This window comes from Talpa europaea (genome assembly GCF_964194135.1).
Source record: "Talpa europaea genome assembly, chromosome: 11".
In the NCBI taxonomy this organism is placed as follows: Eukaryota; Metazoa; Chordata; class Mammalia; order Eulipotyphla; family Talpidae; genus Talpa; species Talpa europaea.
Genome location: NC_140078.1, coordinates 44,279,424 through 44,304,353, shown reverse-complemented (window position 1 = coordinate 44,304,353; position 24,930 = coordinate 44,279,424). Strand labels below are relative to the sequence as shown.

Sequence of the window (24,930 nt, the reverse complement as noted above, 5' to 3'; positions counted from 1 at the left end):
TGAAAGGGTTCAGGAGCTGGTGAGCTGCAGAGAAGAATGTCTCTTTCCTAGCAGTGCAGACCTTGCTTGGCCTGGGGTGGGGTGGGGGCAGCGGTGGACATATCCACTTTTTTTAAGACGGTAAAGGTAGAAAGTGTAAAGGAAGAAGGAAAAGAGTGATTCTAGCAGAAAAAAGCAGAGAAACTGAACACACTGTTTAACAGAAAGAACGTCAAGGTCCCAGGAAGCTTTAAGAAGTTAAAATTAGTTTCTGGATCCTGCGTTCAGGTCCTACCTCAATTCTATTACTCAGGCTGGTCACACTCAGCCCCACCGCTCACAATGGTTACAGACAGTCCTATCACTCATACTGGTGATACCCAGCTACACACCCAGCTGGGTCTCAGTTTCTCAAGTGCAAAAGAGCTAACATTTATACCTAATACTTAGCACTGCTTTGAAGAATAAGTGAACATATAAATAAATAAATAAACCACTTAGACTTGTACCTGGTACACAGAGATAACTCAGTGAATGTTAGGTGCTGCTGTCACCATTTTTATTATAATAATTACACTACCACTCCCAACATACACACACACACGAGGGTGTCACTGGGTCTCCCTCTGAAGTCATACAACCCACCCTGGTGCAGCCCCTTACAACCAGCTGGCCAGAGCTAGTGCTTTTCAAACAAACGGATTACTATTTGACCTTGGGCAAGTGCCTCAGTTTCCTCCCTTGGGACAAAGGCTATATGCATGCACCACAAAGTCCTACTTTAAAGTAGGAACTACTTTAATGGGTAAAGTGAACAGTCTTCTTCTTTAGCAGATCATATTCAAAGTCAGGAAGATAATATGGACACTCTTCCACATGGTACTCAGGTTCAGGCGTCCGAGACAGCCCAGGTTCAAGACTTCATTATGCACAGTTATGAGTAAAACAAATTCTGGGACCAATTTAAATATGAGCAAGAGGCTTCTGCCACATCTGCCAAGCAATTCTTGGATACTGGCAGGGTGGCCAATCACTGAACTCAATTATTCTGACACTACCTACCTGGAGATCATATCAGACCACCAGGTTAAGAGGTCAGGCTGGGAAAACTGCCTCCCCATGCCCTTAGACTAGCTTCAAATGCCAAGTGCAAGTCCAGGGTGTCACCTGTGCTTCTGACCAAGTGGCTATAAATCAGAGGTTCCCATTATTTTCCTGGAATGGGTCACAGAATTTGGAGACATTTTACTTACTAGAATATTTATTATAAAAAGTATAACTCAGGAATAACAGATGGAAGAGAGACATAGGGAGAGATAAGGAGAAAAGGCATAAAGGTTCCATGCCCTCTCCAGGTCACTACTCTCCCTAAATCTCCATGTGTTCAGCAACTGAAAGCTCTCTGTACTCCAACCTTGTTAGGTTTTTATGAACATCCCATTATGTAGCCATGATTGATCGAATCATTAGTTGCTGGTGATTGATTCAACTTCCTCCATCTTTTCCCTTCTCTGAGACAGCACAGCAGCTTTCAAAAACTCACCACATTAACAAAACAAAGGAGACTTTTTATCACTCTCAATACTTAGTAAATCCCAAGGATTTTAGGAGCTAGGAGTCTGGAACACTCAAAATATATTTTTTTGTAAATCACAATACCGCATTGGGTAATGAAGATGATGAAGTGGTAAATTTTTTTTCAGATAATTAATAAAATTCATCTTTAAGCTCAATTTTTTGTTTCCTATCATTTTTATGAGTCTCCTTTTAAAGTATATACATTCCTGACTTAGTAGAATTTTGGCCAATAAACTAAAAAGACTCATAAGGCAATAAGAATACTAGTGAAAGGAAAAGATGTAAGACAAAGATCCCACAACGATCCTCCCTTCTTCCCAAAGTACTGCACCATCTTATCTATCCTGAACCCATAGTCAAGAAGTCTGGCACTGAAACAGGGGCACTCACCTGCTTCACAGCGGCCTGGCTGGGAGGTAGGGAGCCGTGTGTGAGCACATGGGGGCTCCCTGTGCCGCAGAGCTCAGGGAAGGGGTTGGGGATGGCTGGTAGAGATGAGGTTCTAAACTGCTGGTCTTCTTCTTGCAGGCACCTGGGAGGAAAGAGACAGCCCTTGTTAAAAGCTGCCACCTTCCATACAACCCAGCAAGCCCACTTCTGGGAATATGCCCAACAAAACTGTGAGAAAGACTCAGTAGAGACTTGTATACGGTGTTCACAGCAGGACTATCCAGATAGTCACAAGTTGGAAGCAACCCAGGTGTTCATCAGTATGAATGGATAAGCAAAAGGTGGTCGAGCCATACACTGGAGTATTACTCACTTTTATCAAGAAAGGGAATTTTGACACATGCTATAGCATGGATGAACATTGAGGACATTATGCTAAATGCAACAAGTCAGTCACAAAAGGACAAATGGTATTATGGTTCCACTTATACGAAGTAGCTTTCACAGAGACAGAAAACAGAATGGTGGATGATAGGGGCTGGGGGAGGTGGGATGGGAAGTTATTTTTAATGGGTTCAGAGTTTCAGATATATAAATTTTCAGATTTTGCATGAAAATGTTCTAGACTGATTGCATGACAACATGAAAATATGTGACCAAGGGAACTGTATACTGAAAAATAGTTGAGATGGTAAATGTTATGTCATGTATTTTACCATAATGAGAACTTTTAAAGAAGGGTCTAGAATCCCTCCTTCATGAAACATCTGGAGGCAAGAAGCACAGGGTAAGCACTAACATCACAAATAATGGACACGTGCTCACCATTTTCTCCAAATACTTCACTGTTTTGTTCAATGAACACCTGATAGGTGAAGAACTTTTGTGGGTAAAAACATTTTCCTGAGAACCACTATTTTCCAATAACCATGAAATGAACACCTCTCCAACCACATGGAAACACTGGAAGAGAATCCACTCAAGACTCATCTGCTTCGTGGAATGAATGTTTATTTATGCAAAAAGCTGCTGATACCCTATTATTGGAAATAAATGCTTTGTGTGTCTATCCTCACTGAAGCAAAGCATTTGTGTTGTCATCTCAGAGACACCCTGCAGCTCCCTGCTCACACCACTGGGAGCCATTTCTGAATCTGCAACCTTGCCCTCCTCACTGGCATCTCCCTATGGTTATTGCCTTCCTCCTCCCAAGAATACCAACTCACCTGCCATACAGCTAAGCAAAATAGACACAGGATGATGAAACAGATTCAACTGTGCAAACAGCACACAATTCAAGTTGAAAGTCAAGGGAAAAAATAATTCAAAGTGCCGTGTGTTTTCTCTTTTGGGGATTTGCTGGTGACCTCTTGTTTACACATTCAGGGCTTTCCTAAGAGGAACCCCTCTTTCCATTTGAGGACACTGATGGGTACAGACAAAGGACAATGCTCTGAAAGGCAGGCTGACAGCACTACAGAAAGTGTATTTTCACTACTAAAAAATCCCACTGTTTGCATAAGAGTTTCTGCCCAGCAGTGTCCCACTGAGGAAGGCACTCCTTTGTGTTACAGAGCACAAAGAGTACAGCCGTGCCCACTGCCAATGGACTCCTCCAGAACCTCTAACCCCTTACTAACCCAGAGAAGGAAGTTTTATTCTACTTTCACTTCCAAGGTGCAGATGTCCCTAAGATTTTTCTAGTTGTTCATAAAGTCCTCTCTAATAAATAGGTTGTTCAGAGCCTTTTCAAAAAGTCCTGCTGTTATCTAGGGCAGTGACAATACTATAAGATATTATAATGATGGGCCTCCCCTGGTGGCGCAGTGGTTGAGTGCTGGGTTGCGAAGCTGCCCGCAGCCTCGGCAGCGCCGGTTCAATCCCCGGCTGCTCCCTGGCCACCGGAGGAGGGTCCCACATGGCACTGCAGACCTCTCCTGTAGTGCCTGCTGCTCCCCTCAGCAGTGTACTTCAGTCCTTCTGCCTGCTCTGCTCCCGGCTCTGGCTCTGGTGAATTTTCTCACCTTCCCGCGCTTCTGACTATACCCAGTGCTTGTATAAATAAATAAATAATTTTTTTTTAAAAAAAGATATTATAATGATGGATAAATGTCATTATACATTTGTCCAAATCCATAGAATATTTAACACCAAGAGTGAATCCTAATGGAAACTATAGGTTCTGGGTAATACATGTTATTGTATGCTCATCAGTTATAACAAATGCACCCTCTAGTGGGGGAGATCAATAATGGGGGAGAATGCACATATGTGAGGGCAGGAGACATAGGAAAATCTTTCTCTCAATTTTGCTATGAACCTAAAACTGCTTACAAAAATTCTGGTCAGACACATGAAGCTAGATATGGATGTATAATTTATATGCAATATTAGTACAGCTTGGTTCTGTATTAAACACCACTGAGGCCTCTCTGGTGGTGCAGGGGTTAAAGAAAGCACTATAAAGCTACTGCTTTGATCACCAGCCAGGGAGCAGCCCACATGGCACAGCAGACCTCTCCTGCCTCGCCTGCTGGTCCCCTTAGCAGTGTATTTCCGTACATTTATCAGTTCTGCTTTCCACTCTGTCTCTGGTGAGTCCTCTCACCTGCTATACCTCTGGCTAACACCCCAGTTCTTATATGCATAAATAAAATAAATCTTTTAAAAAGATTTACTGAATTATCATCATGCATCTGTGCAGATTAAAATAGAATATGCTCCTCCTTCTTCAAGATCTGAGTGCTCAACTGTGGCCTCATAAAAGTCTTCTCTCCCTAATCCAGCTTCAGCTCCTACCTGCCTTCATCTGAACTCTCCAGGGAGTTCTCCCTGTGTAGACCCTGCTCTGTGGGCCCCAATGCTCAGCATTTTATTTTTTATTGTTATTTTTATCTATATATATCGGTATGTATGTAGGTATAGATATAGATACAGTACATCATTGTTCATTTTGTACAATGTATGCTTATATATTTTCTCCTTTCAGGTGTATTCCCCATAAAATTCCCACCAATTCAACCATGACCCAAGACCATAGTCCCTTGTGCTCTTCTCACCCCTGTTTTGATCCATCTCCCCCCCTCCCCTGCAGAATGTCTCTGATTTATAACTGCCTGCTATTTTTATTTTTATTGCTTTTTTTTTTCCTGATCCCTTATTTGGTTCCCCTATATTCCTCCTATAAGTGAAACCACATGATAATTTTCTTTTTCCTTCTGGCTTATTTCACTGAGCATAATCCCTTCTAGCCCCATCCAAATTGCTGTGAATGGCATTAGTTTATCTTTTTTGATTGCTGAGTAGTATTCCTTTGTGTATATATACCACATCTTCTTGATTCAGTCATCCATTTTTGAGCATTTGGGGTGTTTCCATATCTTAACTATTGTAAATAGTGTTGAACATAGGAGTGCAGAGATCCTTCTGAATTAATGTTTTTGCTTCCTTTGGGGAGATTCCTAGGAGTGGAATTGCTGAGTCATATGGTAGCTCCATTTTTAGTAGTTTGAGGAACCTCTGCACAGCTTTCCATAGTGATTGTAGTCCTTAGCATTTTATAGCTCTAGCTATATTTAAGCTCTAGAGGCCCTCAGCCTGGGAATTGATGGTCACCACACCCCACCACCTTGGAGGACTGCAGAGACTATTACACAAGCTAATATTTGACTGGACAAACTTACACACAGGACGTGCACAGAGCATTTAAGTACTCAGCATACACAGAAAAAGCCCAGTAGATAGACTCACGGAATAGCTCTTTGGCTATCCTATATTGGTCACCCCACCTTTTTTAGATGTACCTGAAGGTACAACATTACTATCTCTACGAGAGGACATCAGTAAGGGGAGCTGGGTCTGAGGAACAAGGGTCTGATCTCCTGCACAGAGTCTCCTTGCCTGTGGAGCAGGACTGCCCATCCATTCTGTGGGATTTTGTAGGGGCTGCCCCCTGACATAAGGCCAACTTCAACCTAAACTCTAGGCCAAAGGTTCCTTATCCACTAACTGGCAAGGAGCCAGTCTTCCAGCACTGTGATCCTTTGACCTGGCCCAGCCTGGGTCACTCTCAAGTGGCAGTCTTCCCAAGGCCTCCCTGGAGTCACCAGGATAAGCAATCAATAGACATAGAAAAGCTCACAGGAGAAAATTGTGTACCCCACTAGACTGAGCATGTCAAGAGTTAAGAACATAGGAGAGATGTTCCAGAGAACAAAATGGAACAGACATGGGGATGATGGATGTGACAAGAGGTTGAAAGCTGACAAGCACCTGCCCATGGGCACCCAGGCTGCTGCACACCACCTGCAGACAGCAGGATACTTTGGGGGAAAGGGGGGCTGCAGAAGACTAGGATGTCAGGATAGAAGAAGCCTCATAGAAATTTCCAGAAGCAGAGTAGATGCCTACTCCCCACCCGCAAAAAAAAAAAAAAAAAAAAAAAGACTCCCAGAAGATGCACTGCTAAGAAAGCAGCAGCTCTAACCCTAAGCTTACAAAGATCCAGACACAGAGCACGGTAATACACACTAGCAACAGAAAACCAGGGAGGCATCTTTTTCCCCACCTGTCCTTTCCCCTCCACCCTCACCTGAAAACCTGTCAGAGCCAATATGGACCCCAGTATTGGATCCGAGGAGGATCTCTGCAGCTGCCACATCCTCAACCCGATTTCACAAAAAAAGTTCTTACTCACAACCCCTGCCTCCCTGACCTCTTTACCACCCACCCCTCACATACCTCCAAGGCTCTTAAGGCAGAGTCAGAGAGGCACCTCAACACTGTCTCCTCTCCCCTTCTAAATTCAGGTGCTAACAAACCCACCCTCTCTCTCCTATCTCAGGCCAGGACACTGGTCTCCAGGCTGGTTCCTCAAACAGCTTCCAAATCAGCCATGCCTGCCTGCCTTGTCAGACTCCATCCTATTGTCTTGACTCCAGGATGCCAGAATTATTTGTCAAAATCTAAATCCAAACTCCTTACCTGCCTATTTAAATCTCACTACCTCCAATCATTTTTTCCTATCCTCCTTTTCCTTTCCTCCTTACTTTTTTTTTTATGATAAGAACACTTATCATAAGATCTAGCCTCCTACAGCTATTAAGTATATAATACATTATTGTTAACTAGTCTCTATGCTGTACAGTTACCTCTAGGACTCTTTCATTTTGCATAACTGAAACTTTGGACCACTGACTAACACCTTCCCCAGCCCCTGGCAACCACCATATTCTACTCTTGGCTTCTGTGAATCTGTCTGTTTTAGATTCCTTGTCTAAGTGAAATCATATAGTATTTGCCCTTCTATGTATGGCTTAATTACTCAGCATAATGTCTTCCCTGTCTAGGTGTGTTGTCCACTGATGGATGAATGGATAAAGAAAATGTGTATATTCTAATATACAATGAAATTTCATTCACTTATAAAAAGGAAGGCAATCCTGCCACTATCACAACAGGTATCAATTCTTCTTCCCCAAAAATATCCTTTCCCACCCAATTCAGAGTGTGGCACCTACAAGAAACTCTCCTTTACTTCACAGCAAGTCTTTCTCTCCAGCCTCCGTGTCCAAAGAGATTGGATCTCTTCTGCTTAGTTTCCTTGGGAAGGTGACCAAATATCTGCTAAGCCCCAGAGAAGGCCACAGTTCACAGTCTCTGGGCAGCAAGACCTTGGAGCCCTAAATTTACTGTCGTACCATTCTTTCTTTCCCAAACATTCTCCTTTGATAGTTTCCTCATATATCCTTCCGCATGGCATAGCCTGTCATGGAACAAGTGCATAATTAACACTATCTGAACTAAACCAGGTACAATTTCAACCCAGTGCTGCCTCTGGCCAGAGACAGGGAACATGTCTGCCTCTTCACTCAAGTGGCTAGCACTAGACCTCACCACCACTGACCTAGCTGACCCAGCCCATCCCTACAACAGTCTCCTCCTGTGCTTGGAGGCTCCAGGTCGCACCTGACAGCGAGGATGTGCATGGGCTGGGAACGCTGCACCTTCTGCCGAGGGGACACCTGCGGTTGGAGGGGCCTGTCTCCGGAGGGAGGCTGGCTGCGGGTATGCGGGCCATTCTGAAGGCGCGGTGCTGTCTCCGACTGCATGCCACAGGCAGAGTACAAACTCTCCAAGGACGCATTCATGTCATTCACCAGGGCCTCCAGGTCCACGTCATCCTCTGGGTATTGAAAGGCAGAAATGAAAAAAAAAAAAAAAAAACACTTTAGCAGCAGCAAGAGTTTGCAGCCAATGGGCATGGGTATCTTAGTGATCAGTTTCCCAAACTCCCAACATTTTGACCCATATGAGAGTTCAGGAGCAAAACTGAGATGATACAAATTTCTATAAGAAGCCATATGTGCTGTATGATATTGCAGGCACAATTCAATAATTACAGTCCAAGTGCACTCCCCTGTCCTTACAGGAGATACCTTCTGGACCATATGCTCAGCTTACATGACTTCACAGTGGGCCACATAGCCATGGGGAAAAATATGGTCACTGCCTTGGCCTTAGCAGCCAAGTCACAGGTAGACAGAGCCCTAATATGTTCAATGAGGACTCCCTTCTTCTAAGAACTTCCAGAAGTGAAAGAAAGAGACAGGAGCAAAACAGAACCCAACACTGACACCCGCCCCAGTCTACAAAGGTCACCACGAAGGTTCTACAGTGGCTGAAGCCTTGGAGACAGACTCATGTAGATACTGATCAGACACATACTTGTGGGGCTCTAGGTGCCATGCTCCCGTTCTTGACTAGCCTGAGAATCAGAGGAAGAAGCCTCTTGGTTCTTCACAGAAGAAGACCTGAGTCAGCTGTAGAAAGCAGTAACAATGGCAGAGTGCCAAAGAATGCCAGAGCATGCCAGAAAGAGATATTACACGTGAGAATATAGAACAACTTTATGTGTTAACTTGGCTGGGATATAGTACCGAAATATTTGGTGAAACACAGTTCTAGATGGTTCTGTGAACACGTTTTTAGAAGAGACTAACATTTAAATCAGTGGACACGGAGTAATGCGGATTACCTTCTACAATCTGAGTGGGCCTTAGCTATTACTGGTAGGTCTTCCTTGATGAAGAAGAAGGAATTCAAGTTTTCAGATTTGAACTGCAGCTCTTCCTGTTGGCCTACCCTGCAGATTTTGGACTTGCCAGTGTCCATGATTATGTGAGCCAATAATAAATCACACACACACACACACACACACACACACACAGGTTCTGTTTCTCTGGAAAAACCTGACTGATCCATGAGAACGGATGTAATCTAGTACACTCAGAGATGTGGGAGTGGCGTTAGGAAGGAGGCAGAGTTGAAACATGGGCTGTGGCCCAGCCTCTAGGTACTGATGCATGGCTTGGTTCTGGCTTCCCTCCTGTTAGGGAGTTCTGTAAAGCATTCCTACAGCCCTATAATAATTGTGCTTAAGTTAGAGTCAGTACCTTGTATATGTAGCCCAGTATGTGCACATAATACAGTCCTTTCTGTGTTTTAAGACTTTTGAAAAACCTGGCACAAATAGCTAAGGCTCACAGTACTGCATACTAATACTAATACAGTACTTCGTAAGTCACATAATTCATAGTCTCATTTGTTTCCATAACATCCCAACTGACACCTAGGGCTGAGGGCCCTAGACAGCACTCCCCTCACCTTCCCAAGGCTATAAGCTCTTGGATTCCCAGCCAGGAGGAAGGGAACACAGAGAAGACACTGGAGAACTTGTTGATGTCCCCTCATGCCCCCCACACCTATTGGTTCTGGGTCTGAGACAAAGGGCTTAGAATTTGTTTCCTGGTTTCTACCGCTAACACATGGTTATTAACAGCAAGGGTACCAGAGCGAGGGTGCTATGAGGAGTAAGTTATCGGCTGCTCTCTAACAGTATCTGGTACATAGTAAACACTCAGGAAAGTGCTACTTATTGGCTGCTCTCTAACAGTATCTGGTACATAGTAAACACTCAGGAAAGTGCTACTTATTACCTATATTTTATCCCTTTCTTATAGAACAATATAAATAGTGCCTATTAACCGGGTTTGATAGCTGAGCAACTAGACCTAGAGGAATTAAGAAACTTGCCCAGTATCACATTAGTACTAAGTTGCAAACCTTAAATTTGAAAACAAGTTTATAGCTACTGATTTGACTTCACCAGGCACACAGGTCTTTCCATAAACCTTGCCTTCCTTGTCTCTTCTCTCTCCCTTTGTTTCAGCTTCTTTCTCCTTATAAGGTGAAAGCATAGGAAGATCAGACAAATAAAACTCTGCTGAGAAAGGGGCAGAGGTGTGGAGCAGAAAGGATTAGTACAGGGGAAGTTGTCTAGTGGGTAGGGTTGGGTAAAGTTCTGGGGAGATTTAATCAGAAGCAGAAAGGCCTCAGGTCTCTGGCTCTTTTACCCTCTAAAAGAGTGCTGGAAGAAGGAGCAAGAGCAAGTCCTAGTAAGTGAGAATGCATGCAGTAGTCTTCAGAGAGATCAAACCCAGGTCCTGATGACAGACTGACAGAGGGAAAAGAGGGGAAACAGACAGGAACTGCTGAGATACAGGAAGGAAACACCATGGCCTCCTCGGCCATGCACAGTCACTACTGGAACCGAGAAGAGAGACCATAAGCTAAAGCCAACTGAGGAGTGACAGGCTGTGAAAGAGCTGGGTTAGATGAGAGGCAAGTGGAGAAAGGCCCAGAACCCTGACTTGGGGAAATTAACAAGAAAGTCCCGTGTTTCTAGGGCTTGTGAGAAAGAAGGGAAAAAATATACTGCTATAGCTCAGGTTATCAGTAGTCAAATATTAACCCTGAGGCCACATATAAAAGGGTAAAAGTGCTGAATCAATGATGAATAATTACCATGTAGTGAATAATTAATACATCACAAGGGAGAATACCAAAGTCAGCATGCAGAAATCTTGCTCAGGGTTTTGGGGTCAAGGGGCTGAGTGGGGAAGTGGGGAAGAGAGGCTTGACAGAAAACCAACACCTCTCAGAGGAGTAGGTACCTGCATGCCTGTTGTTCCCTTGTCCCTGGACAGCTATGTATGGCTGGGTGGTCTAATGGAAGCCCTCATCTGTACACTAAGGACACAAAACTTAGCTAGGATTAAAAACTGACCCAAAAGAGCAAACTGCTAAAGAAGAGACTTCAGTTGTATATTTAATACCACATGATATTCATCATTATGTCCTTCTCTTGCCCCAATGTCATAGCTAGGACTTTCAGTATTATGTTGAATCGTAGTGGTGAGAGTAGACATCCCTTTCTTGCACCAGATCTTAGTGGAAAGTCTTTCAGTTTTTCACTATTGAGAATGATGCTCACTGTGGGTTTGTCATATAGAAAAGGCATAAATTATACTGGTGTTGACAAATCTGGGGTTTCATAAGAGCTCCAGAATGTATCTATCATAAATACCACTCATATATACTCATTTAACTGATCTGTAATAGATGTTTAATTTAAACTCTGTAAAATAAACAAGTCAAAAAATAATAATTAGTACATATCCACCTTAACTCAACCTATTAAAGATTCAATATTTTATATCTTAATCGGCCATTTCAGAATCATTAAAGTCTAAAACAGCAAGTTCATTATAGTTACCTTACTGACTTGGCCTTCAGTCATACACCACAGGGCCTGGATGCCCTGGGCAAATGGATGAGGGATACTTGACATTTCAATGGCATTTCACAGAGCAGTGATGATTCTTAACTGTTTTAAAACAGGAGAATCCAAACTCATTTTATGGAGTCAACATTACTCTAATTCCAACCAAACAAATACAGTATGAAAAGAAAACTATAGATCAACTTCCCTAATGAACATAGATGAAAAAAGCCTCAGTAAATCTTAGCAAACAAATCCAACAATGCATTAAAAGGATCACGTACTGTAACCAAGTGGGATTTATACCAGGGACACAAGGATTGTTAAACAGCCAAAAAAACAATCAACTTAATTCACTACATCAACAAAAAGAAAGAGAAAAACCACATGATCACATTGTCAAATGCGGAGAAAGCATTTGATAAGATCTAAATCCATTTATGATGAAAATATTTGAAAAAATGGGAATAATTGTAACATACCTCAAAATAAATAAAAGCCATATATAACAAATGCACTAATAGTTTCATTTTCAATGGTGAAAATCTGAAAGTCTTTCTACTAAGATCTGGCACAAGACAAAGATGTCCACCCTCACCACTACTATTCAACATAATACTGGAACTCTTAGTTGGAGAAATCAGGTAAGATATAAAATGAACAAAATTGAGAAAGAAGTAAAGCTATCATTGTTTGCAGATGATATGATTGTATATAAAGAAAGAACCCTAAAAATGCCATGAAAAAACCTAATTAAAACAATAAACCTGTTCACCAAAGTGGCAAGTTACAAAATCAACACAAAATAATCAGTTGTCTTTCTGTATGCAAACAATGAACTAGAAGATGGAGAAAGTAAGAAAATAGCTCCATTTACAATCACATAAAAAAAAAATTAAATACCTAGGAGTAACCCTAACAAAGGAGGTGAAAGACCTATACAAGAAAAACTATTAGCCATTATTAAAGGAAATAGTAGAAGACACAATGAAACAGATAAATATTCCCTGCTCATGGATTGGAAGAGTCAACATTGTCAATATGGCCATCCTTCCCAGTATAATCCCAATAAATTTTTCAATGGCATTCTTCAAAGAAATGTGTCAAGTCTTACTGAAGATCATATGGAACCCTGAAAGACCCCAAACAGTCAAAGAAATACTAAACAAAAAGAGGGGAGAAATGGCATTACATTTCCAGACTTCAAACTATACTATAAAGCCATGATAATTAAAACAGTATGGCACTGGAACCAAAATGGACACACAGACCAATGGAACAGAATTGAAAACCCAGAAAAAAAACCCACACATTTATGGACAACTAATCAACTACAAATGAATGAAGAATGTACACTGAAATAAGGAGAGGCTCCTCAATAAATTGTGCTGGGAAAATTGAGCTGTCACATGCAAAAGAATGAAACTAGACCACTATTTCATGCTACACATGAAAATCAACTCAAAATAGATAAAAGCCATGGATGTAAAGCCTGAAATCATAAAATACATAGAACATAGGCAACACTCCATGGCATAAACTTCAGAAACACTTTCCCAGCAGCAAGGAAAACAAAAGTGAATATTAACAACTGGGACTACATCAAACTAAAAAGCTCTGCACAATGAAAAAGAACATAACTCAAACAAAGAGACACCCTATGGAATGGGAGATAATATTTACATACTATATATCTGACAAGGGACTGATATACAAGATTTACAAGAGCTCATACAACTTAACAAAAAGAAAACAAATAACCCAGTCAAAAAATGGGCAGAGGAAGTAAACAATTACTTCTTCAAAGAAGACATAAAGTTGTTATATAAGCACATGAAAAAAATGTTTATCATCACTTATCGGAGAAATGCAAATCAAAACCATGATGAGAGACCACCTCACACCTGTGAGAATGGCCCACAACAGACTAGAACCAAGTGCTGTGAGGGTGTGGAGAAAAAGGAACTCTCTTCCACAGTTGGTGGTAATGTAGATTGGTTCAACCTCCACAGGAAGCAATGTGGAAATTGCTCAGAAGACTAAGAATGTATCTGCCATATAACCCAGCAGCTCCACTCCTAGGTATCTACCCCCCCAAATACAAAAACACTAAATTAAAAGGAAAACTGTATCCCTATATTCACAGTAGCATTATTCACAGTTAGAAAATATATGGAAAACAATGGAATTCTCAAAAAATAAATGAGGGCATTAAGAAGATGTGGTATATACACACAATGGAATATTAGTCAGCAATCAAATAAGATAAACTCATGCCATTTGCAGCAACATGAATGGAGTTGGAAGGGATTATGCTAAGTGAAATAAGTCAGGAGAAAGATATTTACCATGTGGTGTCAATATGTAGAACAGAGAGAAACCAAACTAAGAATCAGAGAAAGAAACTTAAAAAGTAACCATTGAAAGCTGACTACAAAACTGAGGTATTCAAAAGGACTAATAAGTGGGGGAGGGTAAGAACAAAGAGGAAAGGAAGCACAGAGGACTGTGGAAGTGGACTATGGGTGATCTGGTCGTGGGTACTCTACGTGGCAATATCTGATGGACAGGATCCTAACGTTACCTCAATTAAAAAATAAATTAATAGGGCCTCCCCGGTGGCGCAGCGGTTGAGCGCTGGGTTGCGAAGCTGCCCGCAGCCTCTGCAGTGCCGGTTCAATCCCCGGCTGCTCCCCGCCACTGGAGGAGGGTCCCACATGGCACGCAGACCTCTCCTGCCGCCCGCTGCTCCCCTCAGCAGTGTACTTCGGTCCTTCTGCCTGCTCTGCTCCCCGCTCTGGCTCTGGTGAATTCTCTCACCCTCCCACGCTTCTGACTGTACCCAGTGCTTGTATAAATAAATAAATAAATAAATAAATATATAAATCTTTAAAAAAAAAATAAATTAATAAAGATAAATAAAAACAGGAGAAAACCTAGCAGAACTATTCCAAATGTCACTGCTGTTATGACTTTTCTCCTGCCTTAGAGATCAAATATTCATAGATATTTTCCAACCAAAAACAATGTCTTGAGTCCCTTGAGTGGATTTTCATTTCCACTATCCCTGGCTGTGTCCACCTACGGAGGGTAGTCATGGGTCTCCAATCCTTTTACTCTTTTTGTCCTGCCAACCAGTCCATTCCTAGGTCACCCCTGGATATTCAGGCTGCTGTGCTTTTGGAAACACAAATGGATTCTCATATTATTCAAAGTAAATACAAAATAAAGTGAATGCCAAAACATAAATTCAGGGCCTGTCCTCAAAATGCTTCAACTCTCCTCTGTGGTGGGTTAGTTATAAAACTATTTTCCCCTTAATGCACTTAATAGTGAATTTGTTAAACAAAGCCAGGTCAATGTAATAATATTCACTTAGCAGGTTTTAATGTTCATGAATTTAGTCCAACCACTGAATCAGCATATTTCAAACCTGTTCATTTTCCCTAGTCCTTAGAGCAAAATCAAAACCGTTCAAAGAATCTAAATATCCTAGTCTAGAATAAACTTCAAAATTTCCTATAGGGTCAATTAGTAGTTATCTATTTAGGTAGTAAAATCGCTTAGGGTTATCTGCTTTTAAACTTTGTCAAATTCTAATGAGGACTAATAATTGTATCTTATTAACTATTTTGTTTGTGAACAAAGGACAGTAATGGCTTATTACTGTACTCCAAATAACTATTTTGAGGTTAATTCTAAAAAAAACAAAACAAAACAAAACAAAAAAAACAACACTTCTCCATATTCTATACTCAGGTTTTTAAAAATATCACTGAGCTAAAATATAACTTAAGCTGTCATTCAGTTCTTACAAACACATTTTGTGAATTAGTCCCCGCAGAGGATTTGGTGCCTTCTTTATGCCTGAGATGACTGCATGAATTCACGGTGATAGTAACTATGCACTTGGGAAAGCCTTTCTGCTGGGTCTCCAGTGGGAGAATCAAATAAACAATGCATTAACAAAACAGATGTTTCTGGAAGTTCACGCTAAGATTAAGTATTTAATCAATGCTAACTTCATGCTAAAATATTTCCCATGAGACTGCACTTCTGGCAGAGGAAGGGGAAATTATTTCATACATAAAATTTCATTTCACACAGATTTATAAAGATATATTTATCTCACAAATATAGGTCAAACAACATGGTTGTATATCAAGCTATTAATAGTTAATTTCCTTCCTTAAATAACCCAGCCCAAACATGGGCATCCCAAATATTTGAGTAGTTAATCTGATCTCAAACTCACATGTGCATCTCGTCTAAGTGCCATGAACAAACTAAGGCTACTTTATTTCTAAAATATATATAAACTCAATCAAACAAATTCTTGCTTAGGTCATAAATCATTCTGCGTGAATTTCTGTCTTCTATAAACTGAGCCAAGAACAGTACCCACACTACTGGAGGCAAACAGTAAGGGAAAATTAACTGGGTAGATTAAACCTCCAGACCCACCTTACTTCCTAACTACAGCCTGCTTAGTCTATAGCACCACCTAGCGTCTTCTCTAATTGGATATTAAATATGTTACTGAATTTGCTTTACTAAATAACTCAATACTTTGACATGTTAAATGTTATTTGTACTGGGTATTCAAAATAAATCATTACTGTCCTTTGTTCACAAACAGAATAAGCATCTGTAACCACAATGTTTACCTTCCTATGTTGATAAGGTACACTCTTAAGCACAATGGCTATAAGGCAGAGTAGAACAGACTTCTTTCCAATGCTGTAACTCCAGAGGGTGATAAATTATTAAATAATAACAGATTCAGTGCCTCAGAGAAAAAAAAAAATTGATGGTATTTGTGACAGAGTAAGAAATAGATTTTGGTTTTCCTCTACAGTTCCTTGCACAGAGCTCTAAAAATTCTTGTAATTTCCTATATAGTACAAGTAAGGGGGTCTAACATTTGGTGGTTTTTTTTGTTGTTGTTTCTGAAATAGCTCCAGAGCTAATACAACAGTGAAAAAGGTTTTTTTTTTTTTTTTTGTTATTCATGAGAGCCCCTTTCAATCAAACAGTTTATGTGAATGAAATGACTTTTGGAAAGCCCCCAGAAAATCAGAGGTGGGGGGGGGGCTGGTTATGGTTACCAAGGCAACAACAGGTGATTAGAGAGCTGTAACAATCAGTCCTACCCTCTAATTAGTCTCCCAATCTCCTGGGAGGGGAGAAGGACAGAAGGTCATTTAATCAATCATGCTAATGTAATGAAATTCTTATACAAAAAACCCTAAAGTTCAGGTTTGAAGAGCTTCAGGGTTGGTAAACACCTATAGGTGCTTAGTGAATGGCACATCTGGAAAGGGCAAGAAGCCTCCATACTTTGTCCTATGTATATCCTTCCATTTGGTTATACCTGAGTTAAAGCAGTTCCTGAGTTTTGTGGACTGCCATGCAGATGATCAAATCAGTCAGGTCAGAATTGACTAAATTGTAGAGCACCCAACTAGTGTTTTAAAACTTCTTGGAATGGGAAGAAGTCTCCATCCCCCATCCCCTACCTGCCCCTCCCCCCCACACACACACCCATCTGGAATACAGAAGTATTCAATGAGAATAGAAAGAGTTTTCTTTACAGTAACTTTGGCCTTGCCAACATTCTTGCACATTTGTGACAAGAATTAAAGGACCAACCTGCAATGGTTTTAACCCTAGACTGTGTTCATTTGACAAGCTATTTTTTGTCTCTAAGAAGTTCAAACATTGTGCAAATATAACTCAACATCCACTGTGCATGCCAATAAGCTTTTATTTTCATGTATTCCAATCACACATATCTAATTTTTAGTATGTAGAGTTGTTTGGATATAAGTAAGCAAACTACAACCACCAAGTCAACAGAGGTTCAGTGAACAAAACCTATGGAGATAGTCGCTGCCTCTGGCATGCCCCCCATTTTCCACTGCAGACTGGCCATGGCTAGAGGTAGCCCAGATGCTAACTATAATCACTCTCAGGCCTCCTCTTAGAGAGGGTGGCTGGGCTGTGTCCCTGTGCTAACAAATTTCTCATTCTTAGTACCAGGGTGTGTGACAAGCAGGAAGTCTGTGGCCCTCAGAGGGAAGGCATGTCACAAAGTGCAGGGCAGAGCTCAGAATTAAGTGCAGAAATCGTGGCAGCAGCCAGTGCTACCTCTACCACACAGACACCCAGCAAAACAAAGTGAGAAAATGGTTAATCATGCTGGACTTTGATTTCAGTAAGACTAATTTATTTGTTCTGTACTTCAGAACTGCAGAGTAATTCTATCAAAAACGGGTAAAATAAGGAAAGATACTCATTTTATTCAGTGATTCCACTCACTGAAATTCAAAACCTGGTATCAGTGAACATCATCTAAAATAGAGGTGTGTGTTTTCCATATTTCTGGATTTTATCTGCTATACCGTTGCAAAGAAGCACCTGGATATCACTTAACTTTCTTTCTGTTCTTTCAAGACCATTTCTATTCTGCACTGTAAGCCATAAAGGCTCAGGAAAGGGATTTCCCACTACCAAAGTTACAGTCTGCTAGGTAAGACCAAGAACTTAATAAGCTACACATTACATGAAGTCAACCAGACGGAAAGGAGAGATACATACCAACAAATTAACTCTCAATAAGGACAAAAAGTTAAATTGTGAATTGTGTCTTTCTCAAATTTTTTTTTAAGATTTATTTATTTATTTATTTATTTAAACATTTTTATTTTATTTATTTATACAAGCACTGGGTACAGTCAGAAGCGCGGGAGGGTGAGAGAATTCACCAGAGCCAGAGCGGGGAGCAGAACAGGCAGAAGGACCGAAGTACACTGCTGAGGGGAGCAGCGGGCGGCAGGAGAGGTCTGCACGCCATGTGGGACCCTCCTCCGGTGGCCGGGGAGCAGCCGGGGATCGAACCAGCACTGCAAAGGCTGCAGGCAGCTTCGCAACCCAGCGCTCAACCGCTGCGCCACCGGGGAGGCCCAAGATTTATTTATTTTTATACAAGAACTGGGGTACAGACCAGAAGCATGGGAGGCTAAAAACATTCACCAGAGACAGAGCAAGGAGCAGAACAGGCCCACTGAAGGAAGCAGTGGGAGAGACAGGAGAGGTTTGCTGCACCATGTGGATTTCTCCCTGGCCAGCCAGGAATCGAACCTGTGCTTCAGAGGCTGCAGACAGCTTCACAGCGCTGCGCTCAACACACTGCGCCACCAGGGAGGCCCTCAAATCTTCTGATCAGTATAATTTGTTTCCTATCAACTTTCACATTTCAATTCCTAATTGTGTGTGTGTGTGTGTGTGTTTTTAAGTAGAGTACAGGCCAGAGTCACGGGTTGTGTGAAGATTCACCAGAGAGAGTGGGAAGCAGAACAGGCAGATGTACCAAAACACCCTGCTGAGGGGAGCAGCGGGCGACACAGGAAAGATATGCTGGGCCATGTGGTTTGCTCCCAAGCCAGTGGGGGCTGGAACTCATGCCGCAAAAGCCATGGATGCCTCACAGCTCTGCATCAACCACCTGCACCACCAGGGAGGCCCTCAATCCTAATTCTTCTATTACATCATAAATCAGGCAAGGGTCTGTGTGCCAGAAACTATGTAAATAACCTGTCATTTTGGAACCTTCTTATTTTCCTTCGACACTAAAGATAGGAGTTCAAGAAAACTGAAATTGGGGGCCTCCCCGGTGGCGCAGTGGTTGAGCTCTGGGTTGCGAAGCTGCCCACAGCCTCTGTAGCACCGGTTCAATCCCTGGCTGCTCCCCGGCCACTGGAGGAGGGTCCCACATGGCGCGCAGACCTCTCCTGCCGCCCGCTGCTCCCCTCAGCAGTGTACTTCGGTCCTTCTGCCTGCTCTGCTCCCCGCTCTGGCTCTGGTGGATTCTCTCACCCTCCCGCGCTTCTGACTGTACCCAGTGCTTGCATAAATAAATAAATAAATAAATAAATAAACAAATAAATAAATAAAAAAATATGAACAAAAGACCAACCATACAGTGAAAAAAAAAAAAAAAAAAGAAAACTGAAATTGGAAGAAGGAAAAATCCAGATTACAGTCCAAAATCTGTCACTCACAAGCACTGTGCTCTCAAATAGGCAATTTTTTAAAGATAAATTATCTACTAGTGTCTTTATGATACCATTCAACATTAACACTTCATGTATCTGTGAATTTAATGCCATATATTTAAAATCCAATCATGTAGACAATGTTTTCTTCATTCAATATTTACTAAGTCCAACTGCACATCTGACGTGACAGGTACTGGAAATACAGTTGTTAACAAAACAGGAAGATTCCCTGTCACCTAAACATAAGAAGTCTTAGGCAACAAGTTTTGGGCTAAATATAAAGTATCAGGGAAGGACATGAAACTTCCTTTACTGCCTCTGGAAAAAGAATTCCCTCTACAAAAAAACCAGAACCTGCTCCAGTTTAGCGGCAATTCCTGGGGAGGATTAGGGTACAGACATCCCTTAAGGAAGAATGTGTGTGGGGCCAGCCTCCCTGGTGGCGCAAGGGGTTAAGAGACAGCATTAAGAAGCTATCCGCGGCCACTGCAGCACAAGTTCAATCCCTGGCCAGGGACGTGGCCCACATGGCACAGCAGATCTCTCTTGTCTCGCCCACTGCTCCCCTCAGTGTATTTCAGTCAATGCACCTGTTCTGCTCCCCACTCTGTCTCTTCTGGTGAATCTCTCACCCCCCACATCGCTGGCCTGTACCCCAGTTTGTATGCATAAACAAATGAATCTTTAAAATAAAAAGTGTGTGGGCTCCTCACTGGGAGGCAGCACCTCAAGTCAAAGGGGGCTCCCAACATGTAGAGTCATGGGAGTGAAAGACAATGTAGGGCACTATCTGTGTCCTCAGACTAAAAGAATCCTGGCAGAGTATTCCAGAGGCCAGAAACTCTCCTAGAAGGGCTACGCTCACTACTTGCTGGAAAAACAGAAATTTAAAATAAGATCTCTATTTACAGGCAACACAGTCAAGTAGTGGACACTCAACTCTAAGAAGAGCCCAGATTTCTAACACATCAGGATATGAAAAGTTACTCCAGGAGAAAGTACCAAGAAATGGCACATCTCCCAGAACTGAGATGCCCAGGTGAGAGGAGTTGGCTTTTCAGGATGTGAAGGGAAATGAGGTTTGACAGGAAAGAGTTAGGGACAGTGCATGAGGGGCCAGGGTATGCTGGGTCTATCTCTCAATCTGTCTGAATAACAGGTAACCTTGGAGTCTTTTGTTTGTGAGACAGGCTCAAGGTACTCACCTCAATTCATCCTGAATCCAAATCTCTGGAGTTGGGTCAGGGAATGAATGGAGTTTCTAATTAAGTGTGTATGACTCTTGTTCTTATTTTTCAATTAAGAGAAATAACAGCATATGTGTAAATAGTGCCTTCTGAATAATGCCCTGGAAAAGAGGCACCACAACATACTTCTTTATAACTGGATTTTGATGTATACATGTTCTGGCAGAGAAAGCACAGTGGAAAAGCACACAAGCATATGCAAGAGAGTGGGGAGGATGCAGTTTTGATGCTTTCTCTCTCTCTTTAACATTGCATTTATTACCAACAGTGGCCCTTTCCTGGGCACTACGAAGTATCAGATCCCCTGCCAGGCATATCTCATAGCTCAAGATGTTTCCACTCTTGTACAACCAGTCAAGTAGGCATTCCTATAGATTTCAGATAAAGAAAGTGAGGCATACTCAGTCACCAAGATATAAAATAGAAAGTCAAATTCAAGTATAGCCATCTCCTAAGTTGGACAATGCTACTTCCTTCTTCATTTTAATTTTAATATTCTTTTTTTTCTCACTAAACTTTAATTATTTTAATTTACTATTTGCATATAATTCTTTGTCACTAAATAATCTTCAAATTCTTTTACAATCTCATCACCTAGTCTCACACCCGACACGCAGTAGATGCTCAGTAAATTTTAGTTGAATAAACTTTAGAAAGGGAGACACCAGCTTCCATAAACAAGATGTAGAAGATTCCTGAAAATCAGACAGCCAGGCAGAATTTCCAAATTCTCTGGAGTTTGTTGGATCCCCAATCCTTTCTTACCTTAGAAAAAAGGTGCACTAGGCAGGTTAAACATGGCTATCAGGTGAATTAAATGTCAGACTGTCTAGTCCACAAATGGATGGTGAGTGTTGGAAAGGACTGCCTAAGCATCTGCACCTCTCTGCAGGAAGCATTACCTAGCAGGCTAGACCTGTAAGCATGGGAGAGCACATCAGGCCTACCTGAAGCTACAGAACAGAATGATCCATATCTGTCTATATCCAAAATGTACAGATACCACCATGCTCTCCCCATGGAGCATCTCCACTATCAGAAATCCACCCCCAATGGCCACTCTCCCCCATAAAGCCCAACCATTTACTTCTCCACTCAGCCACAGACAGGCAGTGCCATTCACATGCTCCATGAAGACACTTCTTCTTCATACTTATTCTTTCACTCCATCCTGGCTTCTATGGGGAAAAAAAAAAAAAAATCTGTCCTTCTAGGTAAGAACAGCTTCACAGCTGATGTAAAATAATCCTCCTTTTAACACCAACCTGGCCACAGAGTCCCCAGTAGAACAGGAAACACTAGCTTGTTGGGTGCCTGGCACTACCCTGAAAAGGTGAAAGAAAGGGCATGTTTATAAGCCATACACTCACTGTTCAAGTCTCCAAGGAGAACTGAGACTGAGTGCTCAATAAAGCCTCGTTCAGCTTCAGGATTTCATTTAACAAATTTCCCTTGTGCTATGTCCAGTACCCTGTGTATTGCTCAGAGAGAGAAATTTGGAAAGGGAAAAGCATGGCGGCAAGGGGAGTCATACCAGCACAGCTCATGACCACAAACATTCATGAAGGGTTACCTCACACAATCCTTCCACCACACCCATTAACAAGCTCAATGCTGTCATGCACAGGTCACAGATTAGAGAGAGGTAAAAATACAGCCCAACATCACACAGCTATCAGAGAAGCCTTGTCTTCCCAGCTTGGTCTCTAATCCAATATTCATTTTTCCAGGAGTCTAAAAAGAGAAAACATAATCTCTAGTCTCAAGGAAACTAGAAAAAAAAAATAGGAAGACGAGCAGTTATGTCACATACTGTGAAACAAAGTGAAGTATGGTGAATATTTAGAATGAAAAGCTGCAGAAGATCCAAGAGAAATAATTTATTTAACAGACAGGTTAGAGGGCAACACTGGGGAGGAGGATGAGGACATAATTAACTAGCACATTCCAAATAAGCAAATAGTCTGCAGCTAGAGCTCAAGTGATATGTGCATGTAGAATGTAGAAGAAATTAAACGTAGAGGCCTTGCACAGGAGACCCAGAGCCCACTAGCAGCAGTTGGAACATCATCCTGTAGCAATAGAAGAACACAAAATATATGAGGAATAGAGTTTTTTTCCCAGACTATTTTAAGAGAACACATTTGATTCTCACCACAGTGAGAATAGCCAGAAAGTGCAACAGGTGGAACAATAGAAGGGATCTTGGGGGACTCAGTTGGCCAGCCTGAGAGACCTGTGAGCCATGAACAAGCTGAACACAGAGACTGGACATTGTTCCAGTGTGGACCACAAGCAGCAGTGAATGTACTGAGGACACCAAGAGGGATCTATTACACTAAGTGCTCTCAGCCAAGGAAAGTCGGCCAGGAATGGAACCAGGTCCCTGTAGGGAGCAAGTCCCATGCCTGGACGTGTCAAAACAGAGACCTACCTTGAGATCAGAACCCACTGCCTGATCTGGATACACAGTGAGGAGTAAATCAGTCATCACAGAAAGCCAGTGTTATTTAGACTCATACCATATTCTCCAAGATAGGAGAAACTACTTTGCCATTCCAAAGAATACACGGGTTCCGCATCCTCCACATCCTCACCAGCACTGGTTATCTCTGGTATTTTTGATATGGGCCACTCTCATGGGTACGAGGTTATATCTCATTATGGTTTTGATTTGTATTTAACTGATGATAAGTGATGATGCACATTTTTTCATGTGCTATTATGTCTTCTTTGGGGAAGTATCTTTTTAGATCTTCTGCCCATGTTTTGATTAGGTTATTTTCCTATTGTCAAGTTGTGTGAATTCTTTATAGATCTTGGATATTAGCCAAGCAAAATATTAAAAACAGACCTATCATATTATTCAGAAATTCCACTCCTTGGTAACTATCTGGAAAATGCAAAAACACTAATTTGAAGGGGTATATGCACTCCTGTTTAGTGCAGCATTATTTAAAATAGCCAAGGTATGGAAAAACCTAAGTGTCAAGGACAGATGAGAAGATTAAGATGTGGTATGTATACACAATAGAATACTTCTCAGCTATGAAAAAAGTGAAATATTTTTACAACATGGATGGAAATGGAAGGGATAATAGTAAGTTAAATAAGTCAGAAGGTGAAAGACAAATACCTGATGATTTCACTTTTAGAGGGAATATAAAGAAGCAAAACAGGAATAGTCAAAACTAAACCAAACCAACCCTATAAATCTGACTTTAGAACCGAGACTACCAGAGTGGGAGTTTGGGGGGTGTAGAACAAAAGGGTAAGGAGTTCCAAAGTACTATGGTAGAGTACTTTGGTGGTGTGTATGGTGTGGTAACATATATCTGAAGAGGTGTGAGCCTCTATCTCTAAACTATACACACTGTCATAAACCAATGTTACCTCAATAAAAAAAAAATGCAAATTGAAAACAAACCAAAATGATTTTGCCATGAGCCAGAAACCCTGCTTGCTTTCCACAGTACTAAGATTCATCAGGCCCAGTGCTTTAACAGGAGATATTCCCTCTGCTAAAATGCCATTGGGTAAGAAGTGAGTCACAAGCCCACTGAGATCCTTCTGCAGTACATTTAAAGTACACCCACAAAAGGGATAGCCATCAGTCTACGCCCCATCTCTGTCCCTGAACTCTGCATTTGAAAGGGACAGGACTAGGACCAAAGTCTTTTGTGGACAGAACCAGACTCAGAGTACAGCAGTTTTGGTCTCTGGCATGTCCCAGAGGACAGCAGGAACCACTCTAGGGCTGATGTTCCAATTGCTTAGCTGCATGGAGATGCCTGCCCCTCTGAGAGCAGTGGAGAGGACTGACTAGAAACTTGCCTAGTATCCACCTACAGGTAAAGAACTAAGATTTCTGAGAAGCTACTTGGAGTCAGAATTAATTCTCAGTGGGGTCTATAATATCAGCCATGTTAGCAAGGTTGATACTTGTATCCTTGCCTTGGTAAATTATTTCTGAAGCAGCAGTATGTGCTGTCCTTAAGATTTTCTTTACTGAAAATTTCTAACTTGAGATCATCCTTTGGGCACAGAATTTTTA

At 41.7% G+C, this 24,930-nt stretch overlaps 1 protein-coding gene across 3 annotated transcripts in view; it reads right to left on the bottom strand.

The window, feature by feature from the left end:
- The window catches only part of GRB10 (growth factor receptor bound protein 10), a gene marked incomplete at both ends in the record, with an annotated part of 127,733 nt that overhangs the window by 60,241 nt on the left and 42,562 nt on the right, over positions 1 to 24,930 (bottom strand). For 2 of the 3 annotated variants that reach the window (XM_084248367.1, XM_084248366.1), the window contains 2 exons: positions 1,948 to 2,089; positions 7,915 to 8,131. In XM_084248367.1, coding sequence (XP_084104493.1) covers positions 1,948 to 2,089; positions 7,915 to 8,131 — 359 coding nt within the window. Of the gene's footprint in view, positions 1 to 1,947; positions 2,090 to 7,914; positions 8,401 to 24,930 lie in introns of those variants that run through there. The other variant, XM_084248365.1, reaches the window with a different exon arrangement.